This window comes from Monodelphis domestica, chromosome 7 (genome assembly GCF_027887165.1).
Source record: "Monodelphis domestica isolate mMonDom1 chromosome 7, mMonDom1.pri, whole genome shotgun sequence".
NCBI classification, from domain to species: Eukaryota; Metazoa; Chordata; class Mammalia; order Didelphimorphia; family Didelphidae; genus Monodelphis; species Monodelphis domestica.
The window spans coordinates 67,349,409-67,370,491 of NC_077233.1; the positions used below are offsets into that span (position 1 = coordinate 67,349,409).

Genomic DNA, 21,083 nt, shown 5'->3' on the forward strand with positions numbered 1-21,083 from the left:
TTGCACTAGTTCAGAGATCGCCTGGGATTTTTTCCTATCTCATGCTTCTCTTGGCTCTCTTTTAGTCCCAAGGTGCTGTAATGTTCCATTTGTAGGAAGTTCCTATCCAGGTACCATATCCTATCATATCCTAAAACTGTCTTGGGGAGGAAAACTGTGACTTTTAAAAAAATTTCCCAATGAGAATTCAGTCTAGTGTATTTTCTAGATTTTTGTGGAGTAGAAACTAGGCTGTACTATATCTTTCTACTCTTTTTCTCTTCTGTTTCTTTTTTCTAATATTCTGACTTTTCTTCCAGTCCCATTTTCCACATGAAGAAATTGAGGTGCAGAGAATGACTTGTCCAAGGTTATATTGGACAATAAGTAGTAGGGCTGAACCTTGAACCCATGTCTTTGATGCCAAATCCAGTTCTCTTTTCACCATCTGCTAGTGCTACTATTAATACTACAGTACCAGTAATGGACACCTAAACTGTGGAGGATTGTCTACTATGAATGTCCTCTGAAATGATAATTAGCTCCCTAGTCTTTTACTTCATTTAAAGTTATTTTTTTGCATCATCTCTGGCATATAGGCTTTCCATTTTAAATTTCAAAACACTTTATTTCCCAGGGAATTCTGAAAATTTTGCACATGTAAAAAAATACTTTTCAGAAATCTATTTACAATCATAGAATTATCTATAATTTTTTTTCTTGATTAAAGGCATCAACATTCTTCAAAGAATCTGATTCAAATTGTTTATCTATCTTTGATACATTCCAATCACATGTTCCTTTGATTCTACAAACCTTTAACTATCTCTGAAATGACTTCCACATTAAACATTTCTCCACCACTGCTAGGGCTCTAAATTCCAATTTGGGTCTTCTTAATACACATCCTGGATTATTGAAATAGCTTTCTAACTGGTCTTTGTGTTTCTCATCTTACTCCTTTACAATTTATCTTCCATTATTTTGCCCCATTAATTTTGTCAAAAATGACTAACAATCACCAAATACTTCTGAATTGAGGGTAGGGCAACCCTTGCAAAAATCACATAAAAATTAATTAACTTATTTATTTTCTAAATGGTCAGGTGATTTTCCTATAGTATCAAAACAACATTAGAGTTAAGATAAAAATGTTACTGCATGTTAGAGGAAAGGCCTACTTCAATGCTTCACTTTGGTGTGACATGCACTCTGGATTCTTATAGGCTATGCTGAGTGTAAGCTCTGTTATATACTACCAAGCAGGAAAGGTTCTACATATAGGCCATCAATGGACTAAGGAACAGTGTAGTTATGTTTGAAGAATCTCACCGCCTGCAGATATGAAGTGAGTTTTTAAGTATGTCAACAGAGAGAGTATCAACACTGTGAAAGACACATTTTTTTCTAAGTATTAAAGAAGTCTTATCATAATAAGCAATTCCAGTTTCATGTCAAGTGTTTAGTAGGTAGGCTTATAACTGGAAATCAAAATCTAGCTTATTTATCTATCAGTGTCTAGCACAATGCTCCAGACATAAAAGATGCCTAAAAATAGTAAATTAAAGTAAAATTTCAATAAATCAGATTTATTTTTGCTGACTTTTAAATAGGAAAAGCACACATTGAATGACAGCTACATTCAGTGACTTCAGTGACAACAACAAAACTTTATGAGGTTGAGTAAATATGGTCACTGAATCAATAAATAAGTTCTTATTTGCTAGGCACTATGCTAATCTTCTATATGTTTGGTGGTAAAAATATCTTGCAACAAGGACAAAATGATGTTACAAAGACCTTCAAGTCTTTGAAGAATTATTCAACTATGTTCAAAAGAGTATGTACTAAAGCAGCAAAGTAAATATATATTTTACAACAACTTGTGCCAATTCACTTGAAAAAGAATAGTCTATATTTATTGCCTTTAGTCTCATTTTCAATCGACTGCTGAACATTCTTCCAATTTGGTCTTCCTGTTTGCTACTCTACCCTACTCTACAGTATACCAATCACCAAATCCAATGACTTTTTCTCACTTCAACATTTCTACATCTGGCACTACACCAAGCAACCTTCTCCAAATGTCTCCTTACTGGGCTTTTGTGACACTACACAGTCTGCTGAAATCTTCATTTTTTTTATACCTTCTGAAACTTATACATTGGAGAATTCCCTTGGTTTGGTCCTACCTTTAACTCCAAATCTTCCTTCTTATGCCTTACTCAAGTGATCTAATACATTCCCAATGTTTCAGCTTCTACTTTTAGCTACAGCTTACCTCCTGAGTTATACAAGCATTTCCAACTAGATGTCTTCTTTATCAGCTCAACATATCCAAAACTAAAATCATGAAGCCTTCAAAATTTTTCCTGCTTTGTACACTTCTCTTCATTCTGTTTTTTCAGTCATGTTTAACTTCTCTTTTTCCTTGCACCTAATCTAGTCAATCTTCAAATACTTTGGATTTGACCAAAGCAATCTACATGTATTTGCTATCTAATTATCCTTTCAACAAAGTAAATGGTAATCCCATCTGCAATTCATCCTATGTCCTACAGATAGACTACCCTGGAAGAGATAAAATCACATCACATCCTTCATATTTTCAATTGCTCTCTGCTGACTTCTTAATAAACACCAAAGATCATGGCTTGATTGATAAACAACATAGTTTTTCATTCTCATTTTCCATTATTATACACCAGAGATCTGGGCAAGTTGATCACAAGAAATTGTTCATGTACTTTCCTTAGGTCCATTTCTACCTCCCAACCAGGAACTCTTATTACTTTCATCTGCAAAATTTTACTTAACTTTCAGGATCTAGCTCAAAAGCTATCTTTTCTACAATTACCTCTCCAAAACCAGGAATGCTTATTCTTCCTCTGAAATCTTACAGGACTTGGGACATTAGACATAGTTGTAGAAGTCTGGAGTTGTTGGATAGGATAAACCTGAAAGTCCTCATTTCACAGACAAGCAGTCTGAGAGCTGGAAAGGTCAGAGGCTTTGCATCCCTACACAGAGAATAAACAGCCAACACCCAGGGTGGGTTCTAGGTCTCCTGCCTATGAATTCCACAAAAGTTTGCTAAGCATCTGCTACATATAGGACATTGTCAAGTACTGGGGGCACATAAACACACTAAAAAATAATCCCTGACCTCAAAAAAACATACACAAATACATGCAATAGCAATTGTGATTATGACAGAAGGAAGAATATGAAAAGTTAAGAGAATCATCTTCTGTACTTCAAATCACAGATAAGGAGTTGGAAGTTTTATTTTCTCTCACATGCATCTGTGGAAGTGTCATTTTTCTAGCTAGAAGCTGATGTTTTATTTCAATTTAACAAATGTTTGCATTTCTGTGCAATAAAATTTTTGAGGCTATACAAAGAAGAAGTCACAACTTTAGAGCTGGAAGGGAACTTAAGAGAGTATGAACCCCACCCCCCACCCCCATTTTATAGGAAAGGCTCAGAGAACAAATTACTTGCTCAAGGTCATAGAGGTATTAAGAGTTGGAGCAAAGCATGTTCCAAGGTCAGAGTTTTTGCCATTAGGTCAAGGGGCATCAAGGAGTCTCTTGTTTAAAAAAGAATGACAGGACATGGAGACAAACAGGGCCCACACAAGGGAGAATGTGGGAAAAATAGGGACAAGTAAAGTGCTACGAAATGTGAGGAGGAAGTGAATATTTTTTAACAAAGCCTAGGGTAGAACAGGTCAATGAATATTTCTTGTAGAAATAGTTGGTACTCCAAGTTTTGTTTAGTTAATGAAAATTCCATTTTCTAAGTTTCCTGGTTCACTTAAGTTTTACTTTGGTATTAATTCCTATTTACTTAACTATAATAAAATATACTAACCGTAATACACAGCAGAGCACCATAAGGTGAGTGGGCACATTAGTTGGATTGAGCATTGCTGGTGTATCTGATCTCATACAGGCCAAAAATGCTCTCATTCTTCTATTCTTATCTTCTACTGCTTTCCCCAGCCATAGTTTCTTCAGGTTGGGACAGGTCCACTCCCTGAATGCAAGTGCTTCCACCAGTTCTGGTGTTTGGGGAGATTTTCCTTTGTAAGCAGCCCATTCTTTAATTATCACTGGTGAAACTATAGGAAAGAAAAAAAGTATAGAAAAACCTCTTATAGTGTCTATTTTGTGCACTTTAAATCTTAGCACGCAAAAAAAATCACAATTATTCTTTGATGCTTTAAATCATGGTACTAATGGAAAAAATTTTAAGCACTTTTAAAATATGTTGAGTATTATGAAATTCAAATAAACCATGTAGCATTTACTAGCAAAGTAAATATTAAAGCATTAGGAGATACAAATTTCTTTTTCAAGCTATAAAACTATTTCTCCTCCAAAGACTTGCTAATGACAAACATCTCAACTGACTTCACAGTTTTGATATTTTTACCTATCAACAAGTGGATAATGTTTATATCTTTCAGGTTATAAAGCATCTTGGAATTACTATACTTATGTGGAAAAGGACATTATTTATATGGTTTAATTACTCTCATATCTTTTTGTAGAATCTAATTTTCTTCCATTCCCCTTTTATCTAAGGCTCTCTTAGTTTACAGATATAATTATTATTGTCCTATTTTAAAGACTAGCAAATAATAATTGAGTAACCAGTTCAAAGCCATAGAAGAGTCCAGCCAGCCAAGTATAAAACTCAATAATCTAAAATTTTAAATCAAACAGGAACAAATTAAGATAAACTAATGTAAACATACAAAATAACATTTTAAAGGTATTTCACCTCCAAAAGTAAAATATTTTGTGTTGATATAATAAAAAAAACTAAGGTTATATATCCACTTTAAAAAGTTTGAAGGCATGAGGATATTAGCAGCAAAAAAGAACATATGAAAACCATACACACACACATTTTCCAACTTACTGTAGTAGGTAAATTATAGAATTAATCCACATTACATGGAAGTATATTAAATCTTTAAAAACTTATGTTGATTTAAATACAAGTTTAAGTTAAATATCTTTTAAAATATTACCAAAAACCCCAACAAAAGAGAATATGCAACATGTTTTCATTTTTTAAATAGCATGGGGATTTTTGAGGCTAGCATAGAACAGATCAATAAATAAGAATACTAGAATTGGCCATTATATACTATTGAACATAACATCTCCGACTTAAAAGAAACACTAGCAAGGCACTTCAGCATCAATACACTCTATCAAAGTAATAATCGTAATCCTGTGTTGGGGGTTTCCTAGAGCAAGGTCCACTGTATTAATAGATTTGATAAAGGAACTAATCAGTGAATGACTGCCCAATTATTATTTTAAGTACAGATGCACAACACTATCATCTTTCATAAAATTCAGAGAAATGTTCAATTTGACACCAAAGTATGTCACTACCAAAAAAAAAGTAAAAATACCTGTAAACCTGTAAGTCAGACTTTTTAACTACAACAGTCATATGAATACATAACAATAATGTATAGTTTAATCTTATACGTCATTCCATTTTTTGATGATGAATCCAACATTAGATGTCATTTCATTTAAAATTGACCTTCATAATAACCATATAATAACCACAAAAAGAAATATTTCTCTGAGCCTTTATCTACTGTTGACATCTGAAAATTTTTTTACCTTTTGAGATTTTTCAAATATAGAAATTTAGGAAACCATTGTGATCTATGTTAGCATACGGAGTAATTATATTGCCAAAATGATGAAGCTTTGGGATATACAAGTATTTATGCTATGAAAAGATTTTGGAAGAAAAATTTTAGACATTTCACATCAGTATGTGTATGTCTGTACATACATGCATATAAACCCAACTGTAAGCATGATCACCTCAGAAGAACCACATACAAAGGGGTGAAAAATTACATCACTTTATTCCTGCCCTTAGGCTTACAATCTAAAAATCATTTAGACTGTAAATTATAATAAGAAAATGAGGTTGCCCATTTTTCACTGCCAGTTATTTGATCATGCTCAAAAATATCAAAGTAGTATCTGCTAAACACAATATATTGACTATTTCTATCAAAGTCTTTTATTCATCATCATTACATATCACAAAGAAAACAGTTAGTAGTCATCTTTATCAGATCCTTCATAAGACTAGAAATGTACCCATTTCAATGCTACAGGATATTAGCAGACTAAATTATTTGCCTTTATCCTTGATTCATGAACTAGATTGTTCTTTCTCTGAATACTATAGTTCAGAACAATTCTGTTACATATCAATCAATACCAAGGAAGTTTTTCTCACGATGATTTTACATATCAGAGTACTTGTGATGTTTTGAAAAAAAAAACAAGAACAAAAACACCCCTAATTTGATCTACAACTTCAGGTACATCATTAATTATTTTCTATAAATTGTTGTTGAACTTCCCACATACTTACTGTTCCCTTCTTGGACTTATAGTAGAATTAATAACGAATGATTCACCGAAACATGAGAAAATAAAATAAGTGTTAAATAACCCATATGAATGGCTATTTACTTCTAATAAATATAATTTACATTAATACAGGATAGACTTGTGGATTTTTTCAGGCTCTCAAAGGCAAACCCCAAGACTGCTGAGTTGGAGGTCTTTTTCATGGTCCAAAGATGACCAAGAATTTAAGCCCTCTGATAGAGGTCTGTGAATTTATAAGTTCTGCAACATCTGGTAAATTAACATATTTTCATATAATGTTTTGTTGATATTGTTAATAGTTTCCTGATTTTTACCTCAGATGCGCTGATAATACTATAAGGAACATGCTAATCAAAATTTATTCAGTAGTTATATACATGGAATTGAGATTCTCTCTCAAATAGTTTTTATATATAAAATGGTCCCTGGAGAGTTTTTTTTGAAGACTAATGAAAGTATATATTAATACACAGATTCTGCCCTCTAGCAGCTGCTAATATTGTTGAATCTTTTTGACAAGCCATCACCTAAACAATTATGAAAAAGTAAACTCCTATTTTTAAGGCTCTTAAAGGAGGATTTCGCAATTTAACTATTTCTGGCCCTCAGTGACCATTGAAATTAGTTTATAATGATAAGCACTGGGTTTTCTTATCCTCAATTCCTCATGGTGTATTTTCACTTGCTCTTTCTTTTCTGTTTTCAGAAGAAATGATTAATCACAGTATTGCTTCTTTTTAAAGGGGTAAAAGATGAGGAATAGACCTGTGATTGCTCTGATAAAGGAACTTCCCCATAAGGAAATTTCCTCTGCATGCCAAGCAAACTTTTTCTCTGTGCAAATATTTTCTTAGGAATTTATAATTTCAAGGAACAGCCTAGACCTCTGACAAATAGTGACTTTCCTCCTGGTATCATACAGGCAAATACGTATCACATGGGACTTGGAACCCAAGACTTCCTGGTTCTCTGACTAAAGGCTAGTTCTTTATTCAGAACAACTGTCACTTTTCTAAATGTATTTATTTTTCTTCATGAACCTGAGTTCTTTTTCCTGCAGCTTTCTCCCAACCCAGCCCTTAAAAAAATGTGTTCATAATCAAGGACCTGTGATTCATTAGTGTGGGAACACTCTCCCTCAATGTAACCTTGATATAGATCTGATATACTGTTTATCTGATTTATATCTGGTCACATAACTAGTAAATATCACAGGCAGGATGTGATTCCAGGTTTTTCTGAATCTAAGTGCAATACACTATCTGCTATATATACTTACTGTCCCTCAAAACTATAAACAAAACAAAACAAAAAAAAACCCACACGTTTTCATATATTCATCCCAGATGAAAGGAATAGTTTGGTAAAAGGGCACTAACCTGATCAAGAAACCAATAGTCTATAGTCTCATTGCCAATTTTTGGGTTTTTGATTACCTACAAAATGAGGCAGCTGGACTATAATCTCCAATTCTAACACTCTGACTCTGTGGCTGCTAACATTTGAAGTATTTCCAAGTTCATTCCCACTAGCAAACGTATATTCAAAGCCTAAAACTAGTTTCAAAAACTTTTGATCCCTGTAGCCAGTTATTTGTAAAAATTCCAGTCTCTTAAATAAACAAAATAAAAACAAGGGAACCTGGTTACCCTGAACTGCTATGGCTGGAAAGTCTCTTTTCTGGGTAGGTGGAAAGACCCTTATTCTGTACTTGTACAAGGCAGGACTTGCTCAATTAAATATTGTTCCTACATTAATGGTTTTGGTCAATGAGGCTGAAGGAGCCTCAAAAGACAAATGTGAACTTTCTACATTCTCTATGTTCTAACTACTTGGGCCATTACATTTTTCTAAGTACCATGCAGTATGTCAGATTTTGTACTACAAACAAAACTCAGGTTCAGATTTTTATTTGTAATTTCCATGATCCTTTTATAATTTGGAAGTTAAAAGGACTTCTGTTCCCTGTCACAAATATTTCTAAAAAGAATTTTATAAATCTGTTTCAATAACAAATGAGATATCAATACAAAGGATTCAATTTGAAGAAAGTTAAGGGAAAGTTGTATGAGTAGACTTCAATCATTGCTCCTGAGCACAACTTTCCCAGAATTGCTCTTAGACCTATGAAAAGGAAAAGGGCAATACCATAAAAAAAAATCAATAACTTTAGAGAATTATGAATACAGTAAAATGAAGATTGTGAGCCATACTGAGTAATTTAAAAAATAAGTAAAATATTTTACAGATCAGAGAATTTCCTGAAGTAATTTTTAAAAACATACTTTGTTATAACATTTAATTGTTTGAAATATACTAAGAGTTACCCTCCAATTTTCAAGGGTTAGGAAAGAAAAAAATCTATAGAGTCCAATTTATCCCAAGTTCTGAAGAAGCTGCCCTGAAAAGGGTAACACTTTACCAAGGTAAGAGAATGAAGAGAACTAGTAAAGAATGTCCTTTGGCAAACAATCATTCACTTTAAAAAGATGCACAAAGAACATATTTATACTCTTGCTCATTCTTTTACTCCTAATATATGATTCACTGAAATATAGTGAGAAAATAAGTGTTGAACTGGCCATTTGAATTCCTATTTACTTCAATTTTTTCTTAGTGTAGGATAATAACTATATCCCCATCATTTAATGCCAATTTGGAGAAATAAATGGTTTGATTTAATTTCTAAATCTTTCTGCTTATTAAGGCAGGAGAGTGTTAGTATAGCAGAAAAACCAGGCTGAACTTTACCTAACAATGAGAGTATTTAATAAATTTTCAATCTTCAATGGAAGGCAGAGTGTAGAGGATTAAGTGGGGGGTAAAAGGGGTAGGGAGGGGTGCAGCCACTTCACTCTTCACATTTACATTCCTCAAAGGACAAGCTCAGTGCTCTGTAAACCTGAAAGGGTATATGCACAACATGAATCTAAGTTTTGAATCACAAATGGAATCTCATACAGTCCCTATTTCCTGATGCTTAAAATTTAGCTGGTGCATTTGCCCAAATCTGGCACTGATGCCCCACATAACCAGGTGAGCCTATATTCTTCTCTCCAAATCCAACAGGTAAATGCTACACATTTTAGTTCAACTTTATGGTTTCAGAATAAATTGATCCCCATTATACATGAAAACACAGGGCTTTTATATCTCTCCCCCACCCCCATTCATTTTATTCCTAGAATGAAAATTACAAAACAAGTTCAGGTTGTAAAACCTTTTGCAGGAAATAGTGATCCAAAATTTTAATAGCAAGACTTTATATTCAGATTTCCTACAATTGTTCACATAACTTTTAAATGCTCAGTGTCACATGGAATAAAACTTTGATCAGTTTTCCTAAAAATCTTGAAAGAAAAACACTCAAAACAACCACTCATCAAACTGCCACCCGTTTTTTGTGAATATCAAATAAGGATATCTCTTGACATATTTTAAACATGGTCCTGAATTTTACAAAATGTTCAAAGTGTGTTGTATAAAAAGAATGACTTCAATCTGGAATTATTTAAACATAAGGAGGCAACACTAAGAATGAAAAGTAGACAGTTCTTTTAAAATAATATAATAATTGTAGTGTATTTCACATCACAACATTTTAAACTTACCAACCATTAGTTTTCTCTCAAAGTACTAGGACCATCTCTCATTATTTCTTGTCTATCCCCTGGTTCTTGAGAACACACACACACACACACACACACACACACACACACACACACACACACACACACACACACGCACGCACGCACATGCAAACACACAAAGAAACAAAAAAGTGTATTCTCTCAGAAGGTCAAAGGAAGAAAAGTTCCATTTGTGCCACAATATAAACTAGTAGCCCATTTTGTGGCAGGAAAGAAGTGATAACAAAGTAGATACCCAACAAATGGGAAAGAGTTAAATAAACTGTGGTACCTAAATATAACAAATTATTACTGAGACACAAGAAACATGAAATATGACAACTTAAGAGAAGGTGGTACACAAGTAAGCGGAATAAAAAAAACAACATGCACCAGGATTACAATACTGTAAATGGAAAGAACAAAAACCAACTCAGGAAGCTGAATATAATGTAATGATAATAACTAAGCCTCCAAAGAAATTTGGCAAAATACAAAACTCCCCCTTTCTTTTTTAGAGGTGGATGATGGCAAGCATGCACTATCAGATTTGGCTAATATACGATGTTGGTTGTTTTTGATTTATGATTCTTTATTACTAGGAATAGCTCACTGGGTCTGGGAGTGGAAATGGATAGATTAGGAAATAAATTTTTTAAAAGAGGTCAAAAAAACCTTAATAAAGCCAATAAAGAAAAAAAAAGGATATATCTACCTTCTTTATTAGGAATGATCTCCAAAATTTTCATTTGAAACTTTATTAGGAAACACATCTAAACCATAATCTTTCAAAAGATTCACCCAGGACCCTTTCCTCTCACCCTGTCTGAGCCACTACTATTTCTAGTCAGATGAACTGAACAGGCAAGAAACAACTGAAGTAGCCAATAATCCAGACAGAGTTCATATATATTACTTTTCTGCTTGAGTAATGACAACAGTGATTTGGCAGGAAGAAAAGCCCAAGAGATTTAGCTGCCTCTATTACTTATGAAATGTCTATAAAACAAAGGGTAGAAATGATCACCTATGTGATACAGAAAAACTGGTGAACTCAAGATCTATTAATTCTTCTTTATCTACAGTATAGATAACCTCTTCACATAAATTATAGGAAAATGCCAAAATTTTATTTTTTTCATGTTTTTATAGATCGTTATGCTTAGAAGTAATGACCTCATAGAGTTGAATCAGATTTCATTAAGGATGATGGCATACATGAGACAAAATGAAGATTAGTTTAGTACATAGAAAATTATGAATGGATTCAGTAGTCCTATATTTTTTTTGCAATATGCCTCTAATAACCTAAAATGTGGTAGTGTGTGAATTAGTGGAAATGTTACCCATTAAGATCAGTTCTGCCACGGACATATATATTTATATGCATGAAGAGATAATTTTATATCTCAAAATTTTAAATATGTTATATCTACTTTACAAAAATAAAGTAGATGCTTTCTCCTTCAAAAGGTTTTTCCCAGTGCTAAGGTTATTAAGAAATTCCTTATTGTTATTGGGACCACATTAAGGGTGACCAAAAACTTAAAAAATAAGGGATTCATTTGGGAAATTATTTTAATTTAGAAATTTTAAGACAGAAACTGCTCTAAAATAGATCTTAATAGAGAAAAGCCCATCCATCAGAGGCAATATAGGGTTTAATTTCTGAAATTAATTTCATTACAAGTTTATCTGACAACAAAAACCTCAAGGACATTAACAGAAAATTCAAGTGTATCATTTCACAAAAAAGGGTTATGATGCTACTGATATTTGTCATAGAAGATGACACAAGCTCCTTCTTAAAAGAGGGAATCACCTTATCTCTGTAAATTTTTCAACACCCAGAAGAGTGTGCTATTGTACATAAAAGGACAATGATTAATGAGAGAAGGAATGGATTCATAAGTTTGGGAAATTGTGCTCAAATTTAGTAACTTAAAACCACAATATAAGTTTCTTGAAACATCTTACTGATAATTTACTATTCTTTAGCTATGCAAAGCATAAAAAAAAAAAGACTCCTAGGGTCAAAGGATTTAAGAGTTGGGTGTGATCCTAGTTACTTATTTTATATCTGAGGAAACTGACACTATGCTTTAGTCAGAAAGGTAGTAATATCATAGAATCAGGATTGGAACCTAGCTCCTCTTACTTCAAACAAAACATCTCTTCTAAAAGAAACAGAAAATATTAAATGTTCCAAAATTTCTGGATCATGTATAAATCAATACACCCAGCTGACTATTCAGTCACTTAGAATTGGTTTACTTTAAATATGTGGATATCCAAAGAAGGTATATTAATATCTTCTATCCAATATAATAAAACACATGCAGGCATTTAACTCCTAAAGCAATATTGATAAATAAATGCATAAATATTCAAACTATGATTTTTGAGAATGACCAATGAAATGTAGGGCTCATATAGGTATTTCAATTTACTTAATTAAAAAAAAAAAGAAAAATCCTTACCTTCCATCTTCAAATCAATACTGTGTATTGGTTCCAAGACAGAAGAGTGGTTAGGGGTAGGCAAGCCTGGTTCTCAATCTACTGAGCCACCCAGCTGCTCCTAATGTATGTATTTTTAATAAAACTATACATACAAAGATCACAGGGCAAGATTAGAGATGTAGGGATTAAGTAGTGCACAAAGACTGCTAACTGCTAGAAAGGATTCTTAGTTCAAAGTAATGGTATGAGACATCACTCAAATAAGAATGAGCCACTAAAAACAAATATACAATATTTGTTTTGATGAGAACCTTTTTTCAAAGGTATATTTTAGCGAGTCAAGTTGTATTCTATTTATTATGCTGAAGATCTAGTTAAGCAGGTTTTATAAGGCCTAAACTTAAAGGTAATAGTTTTTAAAACTTTGACAATTACTGGTTTATGAAGTTGCTTTCTTTCCTTTTGATTAGATTTAATTTCTTATCTTAGATATAACTCAATGATCAAAATGCATTTACTCTTCTCAAAAATACCTCCTAAAATCTCATATCATGTGTTAACTAAAAGTCCTCTCATGAAGCATACTTTAAATATTTAAAATAAAATATATGACAGCTTCTATCAAAGGAAAGCAAATTAAAAATCTCTTTCTGTTACAAAGCAATCCGTTTTATTTGATAAACACACCAGTTAAATGCTTTTTAAATCTTCTGTTTCCCTTTTGGAAGTGCACAAAATCCTCACTGGGCAAACAAAGTACTACAACAAAAATTAAACCACCAGCTATATTTCTCCAGGTCCAATATTCATAATTTGATTTTTAATAACCCATGCCACTCTAGAAAATAGCAATTTGACAGCAACCATCAAGTTTTTGGTGCTATTTATTATAGGTTCATCATAAGTAAATAGTCTTATGATGGTGAATGAGATATTATTCTGAGTAGCTTTCCTCCTCCCCCCCCCCCCAATTCCCAGTTTGGGTCCCAAGGTTAGCTACTATGACAAAGGTAGCCAAACCAAGAATTGCATTAGTTCCACTATAAGGAGTGGCAAAATGTCTCCAGTGTTCATTTATTTAGTGGCCTTCTTTAGTCTTTTCTACTGTGATTCAAGGTAATGAAATGCATTAACTCTAAACCTTTTATTTCCCTGTGGGATAGTAGCTAAAAGCACTACTATAAGCCTCAGATGACGTTGATATATAACAGGCTCTTAAGTTTCTTTTAAGCAAATACTATCATAATTTGTAATTCTAGCTAATGATACTATTTTCATGCCTAAGGAGAATGTCAATAGCAGTACTTTGCTGATGTCTAAATATTCTTCTAAAAAAACCACATCAATAATAGGTTCAAGCATCACTATCTGTTAATGACAACAGATATTTATGAAATTGTGGAGGTTTTACAAAAAGCCACATGGACAGGTTTTGTTTGAATGTGGCTAGTTTCTAAGGAGTACTTTTGAAGGATCATAGAGAAGAGTCCAAATGATATACTTACAAAACATTTAACTCTCCTCTCCTTAAGTAAATCTAAAAGCATCCCAAAGCAATGTCTACTTTTAAATGAAATTCATCTAAATAAAGCAATTTCAATGTCCAATTTTAGAAATATAAGAACATAGGCTTAGAGCACAAAGGAACTTCAAAAGTCATCTAGACCAACTCAAACATTTTACCAGGGAGGAAAATAAGCCCAGAGGTTGGAGGACTTGCCCAAATCAATAATGCAGCATTTGATTTCAAATTTACCTGTTTTCATTAAGACTTTTTTTTGTCAAATGTCAAAATGAGATCCTGTCATAGCTGACTTCTTAAATTAATGTGGAGTGAGGTTGCATGGTGCAGGACAAAGAGCACAAACTGCTCAATCACAAAAGCTCTGCCATTCAGCACAATGTGCCCTAAGCTCTCTGGGTCTCAGCTCATTCACCTCAATAACGAAGGTGTTAGAGGAGACAATCCTCTATACCACCTCTTACATTCTCTCTCTCGTTTTGGACAAAAATCTAATCCTTTCTCTCACAGGAGGTTCCACTCCAAATAGGGGAGAGTCAAATACAATCTTCACACCTTCTAGAGAATAATTGATGTTTTCACAATTAAGATGTCCTAATTAATGTTACTAAATACTTAGATGACTTTTGTACTTAGCTACCTCAAGGGACTATCGAAAGTTAAGATGACATGTATCACCCACTCAACTCTTCAAGCCCTAGCAATCTGGCTAATGGCAACTAAGATCTCTGTCTTCAAGATAATACAATAATAAAACTGCTTATCACCAAATCAGGCCTTTTCCCAATGTCCTCAGCTTCCTTGATGTTCCCATAATACACAACATTATGAATCACTCTGTTTCCAGATAGCATCTTGGCCTTGGTATGGAAATGGCTCTCCTTCCTCTGTGATTTCCTTCCTTCACTCCTTATTTTCACTTGGTCCTTTAAACCTGAATAATCTTTCAAATACTGAGCATCATCACTTCTAGTAAGATGAAATTTAACATAGGTCAATGTTAAGTTGTTCAAGTGGGTTAAAAAAAAAACCCCAAACAACTTCACAAATACAAAATTAAGAGGGAGTCTTGGCTAGATAACAACTGATCTGAAGTTTTAGTGGAAGACAAACTCAAAAAGTTTGATGGGGCGTGTTACAGGACTAAAGTGACAGGTCCTTAAGCTTCTGGATTCACATACATGGTCTCTATGGGTTCAGTTAGGTGGGTGGAAGCAACATGAGCAACAAGGCAGAAAAAGGTCAGGGTGAATCAAGAGATGGAAAGCGAAATCTCGTGGAGATAGAATGAAGAAGCCTTGGACACTGACTGCCATTAGAGGATAAGGGAGAATAAGGGTGAAGCATGACCTCTAAGGTCATGAACCCAGTCAATGGAAGGGAGCTGTTATGTCCAGGAGAAATAGATAAGTCAGAAAAAAGGTAGTAAGGGGAAGGGGGAAGGGGGAAGGGGGTGGTGTCAGGTGGCCCTGGATGGACACCATTTTATTTTCTATGATTTTGAAATGCTCATGGGAGATATATTCTGGCCCTCAAATCAAAATAACTGAACTAACTGGTATCAATTTCTCCCCTTAATTTGTATAGGGTAATTTATATTTCTTAAAGATATTTATTTACCAAGATGAATTTATATGTGTGAGAATTTTAATTAACAATGTGAAAGAATCCATGTACTGTTAAAGATATTTTTTAGTAGAGGCGAATGGCATGGACATTATCATTATGAGTAGGCTATTAATGGATTTTTTTAAACCATTCCCACTTTTCTCTGATTTTTCAATACTTTGCTACCCCATTTCAAAATCTAAGAATGTCTAGAAGTTCTAACTTTTCTTGAAAAAGGAAAAAAAACCCATACCTTTTATTAGAGTAGAACACATACCTTTTATTACAGTAGAACACATGGAAATCAAGGTTCAAGTTTCCCTACCATATAAACTGCGGTGTTACAGTATTTTTTTGGGTAACAAAGTGGCTCAGTCAATAGAGAGCCAGGCCAACAGATAGGGGGGTTGGTTTTGGGATCAAATCTAGCCCCAGATACTTCCTAGCTATGTGACCCAAGACAAGTCACTTAACCCTAATTGCCTAGCTCTTACCACAGTTTTGTCTTGGCAAGGGTTTTTAAAAAATAGAATTTTTATGGTTTTCTTCATCAAACATTCCAAAGATAATTTTAAACACACTGAATTACTCTTTATTAATAGCAGTATACTTCTCATAATTTTAATATTTTCTCTATTATTACTATAAATCCTAAAATAAAATGTCTATATTTAGAAGAACATGGAGAGGAAGGAAAAAAACCTTTTTAATAACCATATACATGACATTGTATATCAGCTATCATTTTCATCAGTATGAAGACACCTATACCTTTATGCCTGCTTTGAACAATCCCTGAATGAGAAAAAGTTTTAGTTTACATTCTTCCCACAGAAATACATTATTTCATTAAAAATAAAAAACCCAAGGTATTTAATTGTAATAAAAAGTTATAAATGAGAAATTTAAAAAAAAACACCCTTTACTCAAATGTGAACTCAACCAAATATTTGAGTATTTTAAGCAAGGCACTATTTATTCTAGATACTTTAGATACTATCTCCCCAAAATGGGCTTCTATTTATCTGCAATTAATAATAATTAGTACTCTATGATTAGTAAACAGTAATAATCTAGATAGTAGATTTCAATGAGTTCAGAGAAAGGCTGGGTAGGATTCCATAACCCTCAAGTCTACAAAGCAAATCAGTCAGAAAAATAAACAAGAAAAAATCTGATGACAAAACAACTGATTCAAAAAAGGGGAAAGCAGAATGGTATAATGTAGTTGTGCAGGAAACTCATTGATTCATTTATATTTTAAAAATATTCAGAAGACAGAAGAGCAAATAACTGATGATTCTTAGTAAGGAAAAAAAGTCCTTTGTAAGAATAATCTCAATAATGTTAAATCATAAAACAAGTGATGGCTTGAGAAAAGTTTTAAAAACTCAAAAAAATGCCTTTTAAAACAAAGTTAAAGGGCAAGAGCAAGATCAGAGCACTAGAACCATGCATTTGAGGTAGACAAGAAGATGAAAAAATAAAGAGAGAGAACTTCAATAACTTCAAATTAGCAGACTCAGAAAAACTACACATCTCAATATACCAACAACCCAGATGATACAATTTCTCTGAAAGACTGGAAACTAGGATGGGAACTACAGAAGTAAGAAAGTCAGAAGGAAATGTCTAGCTTAGGTATGTTGTATATTAGTTATAACAGGTGGCCTCTATCTCTGTAGAACGTTTCTCTGATAAGGGTTTAATTTCTAAGATACATGAAGAACTGATTCTAAGGTTTAAGAATAATACCTATTCCCCAATTAATAAATGACCCAAGAGTTTTTAAGAGAGAGAAATCTAAGTTATTAAAAGGTATATGGGAAAATATTCTAAATCTCTAATTATTAAAGAAATATAAAATTTCCATCTCTTCCCCACCAGATTGTCAAAATTGTTAAAAATGAAAAAAGACAAATGTTGAAGGAGCAACGGGGAAATGGATACAATAATGTACTATTGATGGAACTGAGTCCAACCATACTGGAAAGCAATTTGAAAATTTGGTCAAAACATTATTAAACTGTGCATATCCTTTGATCTAGAGTCAATACAAAAATCTATATCCAAAAGAAATCAAAGAAAGAAGAAAAGGACATTTTTCAATACGAAAGGGGAAAATAATAATTGAATAAGCATCTGAATTAGATGTAAAAAGAAATGCAAACACTCAATTCAGAACTTGAAAATCACAGTAACTTTCACTCAAATTCACTTTTTTCCCCTCTATATCTTGGTTTTACATATTGTCTTCTCTTAAGTAGTAGGCCCTAATAATAAAGGCAACAGTCTACATTAAGTACACCAGCGTGACTTCAAACTTTGATATAATAGAAAATAAGATTGGTTGTAGCAAAAATTCAAAAGACAAAGACGAATAAGTTGTATTCATCAGTATTATTAAAATTATTTTTTATTTCTATTAATAAACCCATAAGCTTGGATAACTCAAAAATTTTCAAAAGTTAATACTAATAGTATGACCAATCAGCAGAATTTATGGTGTTCAAATTAATATTTTATTCTCTAGCATCAATATTTATAAAGTACAGAGGTAAAAAAATTGTTTTATTCAATCTGTATTTCATGTAACTGTGATCATAAAAGCATCAGGAGACTTGGAAACCGGCTAAAAAACATTTTCAACTTCAATTTTGATCATAAAACATTCTTAAGAGTATTATACAGTAGTTACTATAAACTAAGGACTATACTCTTGAAGCACAAATACCAATTTAATACCATATTAATGTAGGCAGAGCATTGGTCTGGACATAAATAATGAGGCATATGAGGTCTTGTCCTAGCATTCCTTACACTGGTGAAAATCATCATGAAATTCTGCTTAATAAATATCCCAACTTAGAAAGTAGTAAGAAATGGAATCTCTTTAAAAGGTCAGCATAGAAACTAAGAGTATCATTGCAAATATCTAGTTTAGGTCAAAATGAAGTCAAAAAATATTTAAGTTACATTAAATATATCAATTCATTTTCAAATTAATTTCTTTGGCATTACCTTTGTAGTCCACTTCTCTCTCTCTCTCTCTCTCTCTCTCTCTCTCTCTCTCTCTCTCTCTATTTCTCTCTCTCTCACACACACACACACACACACACACACACACACACACACACACACAACCAACATATGTACATAAAAAATGGTTGTAAGTTATACCAAAAAGAGAGAAACAAAAATGCATAAGCAGAGTCAAGATAGGCAAAAGAAAGAGAACAAAGCTTTAAATGAACTGGCCAATAACAGATTAATGACAAACAACAACAGGCCGATGGTGTTTATATATAACTCAGAAAAAGGGTATCTTTTGAAGCAAATATATGAAACATCATCAGGAATAAATGCAATATATACATTTAAACATATACCCTAAAACACTGAAAAGAATCTTTACATTATGGTATAGTACCATAAATGTATATACTCCCAAGTACGTATTATATGAAGCCTCATCTTTCCAGGTACACTTAAAAACAGCAATCACTATTCATATATTTTCAACTAATGTTGGCCAATTAACTTTATAACAAGTTCACAGAATTGTGGTTTTGTCACAGGAAATGAAATAAAAACTTCTTACAAGCATACTTAAACAATCACTTTAGAATATTTGAGTAACAAATGAAAATGTTATTCAGAATATTTCAAACTAGCCTCCAAGTTTAAATCTGAAAACCAACAACAAAGCCTTATCCTTAAGAGTCTGTGACCTAGAATTAGTTACATTCATAAAAGACAGGAAGAACTTTTAAGACAAACAGTATCTTCATGATGTTTGTCTATTACTATTTGATGTGTACCATTAGTTTTTTAAATAATATAATCATAATTTTTATCTATAATTCATGATAAGTTCTAATTTGATATATATAGTCTCTTTTCCTTATTTTGGGATTCTTAAAATATTACACAGAACAGTACGGTATATCGCTATTACTAGATGAAATTCTCCAGAGGAATATAAATTTTTTCAACACCCATTAACCCCCCACATAATTGTAACTAAAGGGTTAAAAATGCTAATAACTCATGACTGATCAACATTATAACCTATTTTCTGAGAATTCCTTAAATGATTTCATTTAATCTATTTACCAGTATACAAATTTTAAGTGAACTTTATAAAAAATCTATAACTGTTAACTATGCAACAAAATCACACCATAAATGCTATAGATTCAAAACTTTTTTAAAAAGTAGCACCTTGAAGTAAAGAGAAAAAAAAACATCAGAATTTTCATGAGTCAACAAATATACTAGAAATTCACAGAAATATTGCCTCTCAAAAAGTTTAACTTGAAATTTTAAAACCACAACATATGCACTTAAGTACATACTGTGGAATAAAATATGCTAATTACAGAAAGGAAACAATGTCAGTAAGCATATTTTTCATGTCCACTTCCGGTTTGAAAAGAAAACTTAATATCTGATTATTTTATTAAAGTATAATAATATGAAATATTAGTGATTAACCCCTCCCCCCAACTCATAAATCTGGCCTTGATTCCCAGATGGAAGTCTCATCTTTGTTACATTTGTGAGGCCCTCAAAAGCTAATTGAAAAATGTGTCTTCTAAACCTTTGGAAAATGCACAAAAGATTATGAGGTACTGAAGAAAGCAAACAATGGATTTTACAGTACATACATTCTGGTGGAAGTCTGTTCTTTCTAAAAGCAAGTCTTTCAGTTTTCTTTCTGCTTTCTGCCAAACTAAACAGGACTCCGTAAACATACTGACGAACTGGCCTATAAAGCAGAGCAGCAGGAGGCAGGTCTTTGTTGGCTTCATCTTCAATAGAAACAGCAATTTTGATTTCACCCTTTGCATGGAAGAAAGCAGAATAATATTGCACATTTTTCATGTTGAATTTAAAAAAAAAACTTACAGAAATATACCGTATAATCCCTTTTAAACATTTTTTTTCAACGCTGATCTAAAATAAATGGTAATCTTAAAATGAGCCAGTACTGAAGTGCTTGGTATGGGTTCATTTAGCAATCTGTAGTCAAATCTGTTTTCAGAGCACAAAATACATTTTTCACTGTTTTCTCAAATCAGGAAAGAAGAAAATCCTATGAATGATTCAAAACCCTTTGTAATGACTTGGAACAATATTTTCAGGCAAGTAACTTAAGAATGTTGCAGAAGGGATAGCTGCATTGGACAGGAGGTCAGACTACATATTCTCCAGTCCTTTCCCACTCTAATAATACATGATTTTAATAGATAAGGACAATTAAATGAATGAAAAACAATTAAACTTCATGGATGGCTAGAAATGAAATTATATTAAAACACAGGTAAATAAACCTTGTATTACTTAATAAGTCATTCTAAATTGCCTGCCTTAGAAACTCAAGGACATACTCTCGTTTCCTAAGAAAATAAGAATGACTAAATTTTCT

General features: G+C 32.7%; 1 protein-coding gene across 6 annotated transcripts in view; it reads right to left on the reverse strand.

Annotated features, from left to right (window-relative positions):
* Window positions 1–21,083, reverse strand: part of FAM120A (family with sequence similarity 120A) — a 178,981-nt gene that overhangs the window by 69,711 nt on the left and 88,187 nt on the right. For all 6 annotated transcript variants that reach the window (XM_056804801.1, XM_056804800.1, XM_056804799.1 and 3 more), the window contains 2 exons: window positions 20,323–20,497; window positions 3,856–4,105 (listed from right to left, as the gene is read on the reverse strand). In XM_056804801.1, coding sequence (XP_056660779.1) covers window positions 3,856–4,105; window positions 20,323–20,497 — 425 coding nt within the window. The remainder of the gene's footprint in view (window positions 1–3,855; window positions 4,106–20,322; window positions 20,498–21,083) is intronic.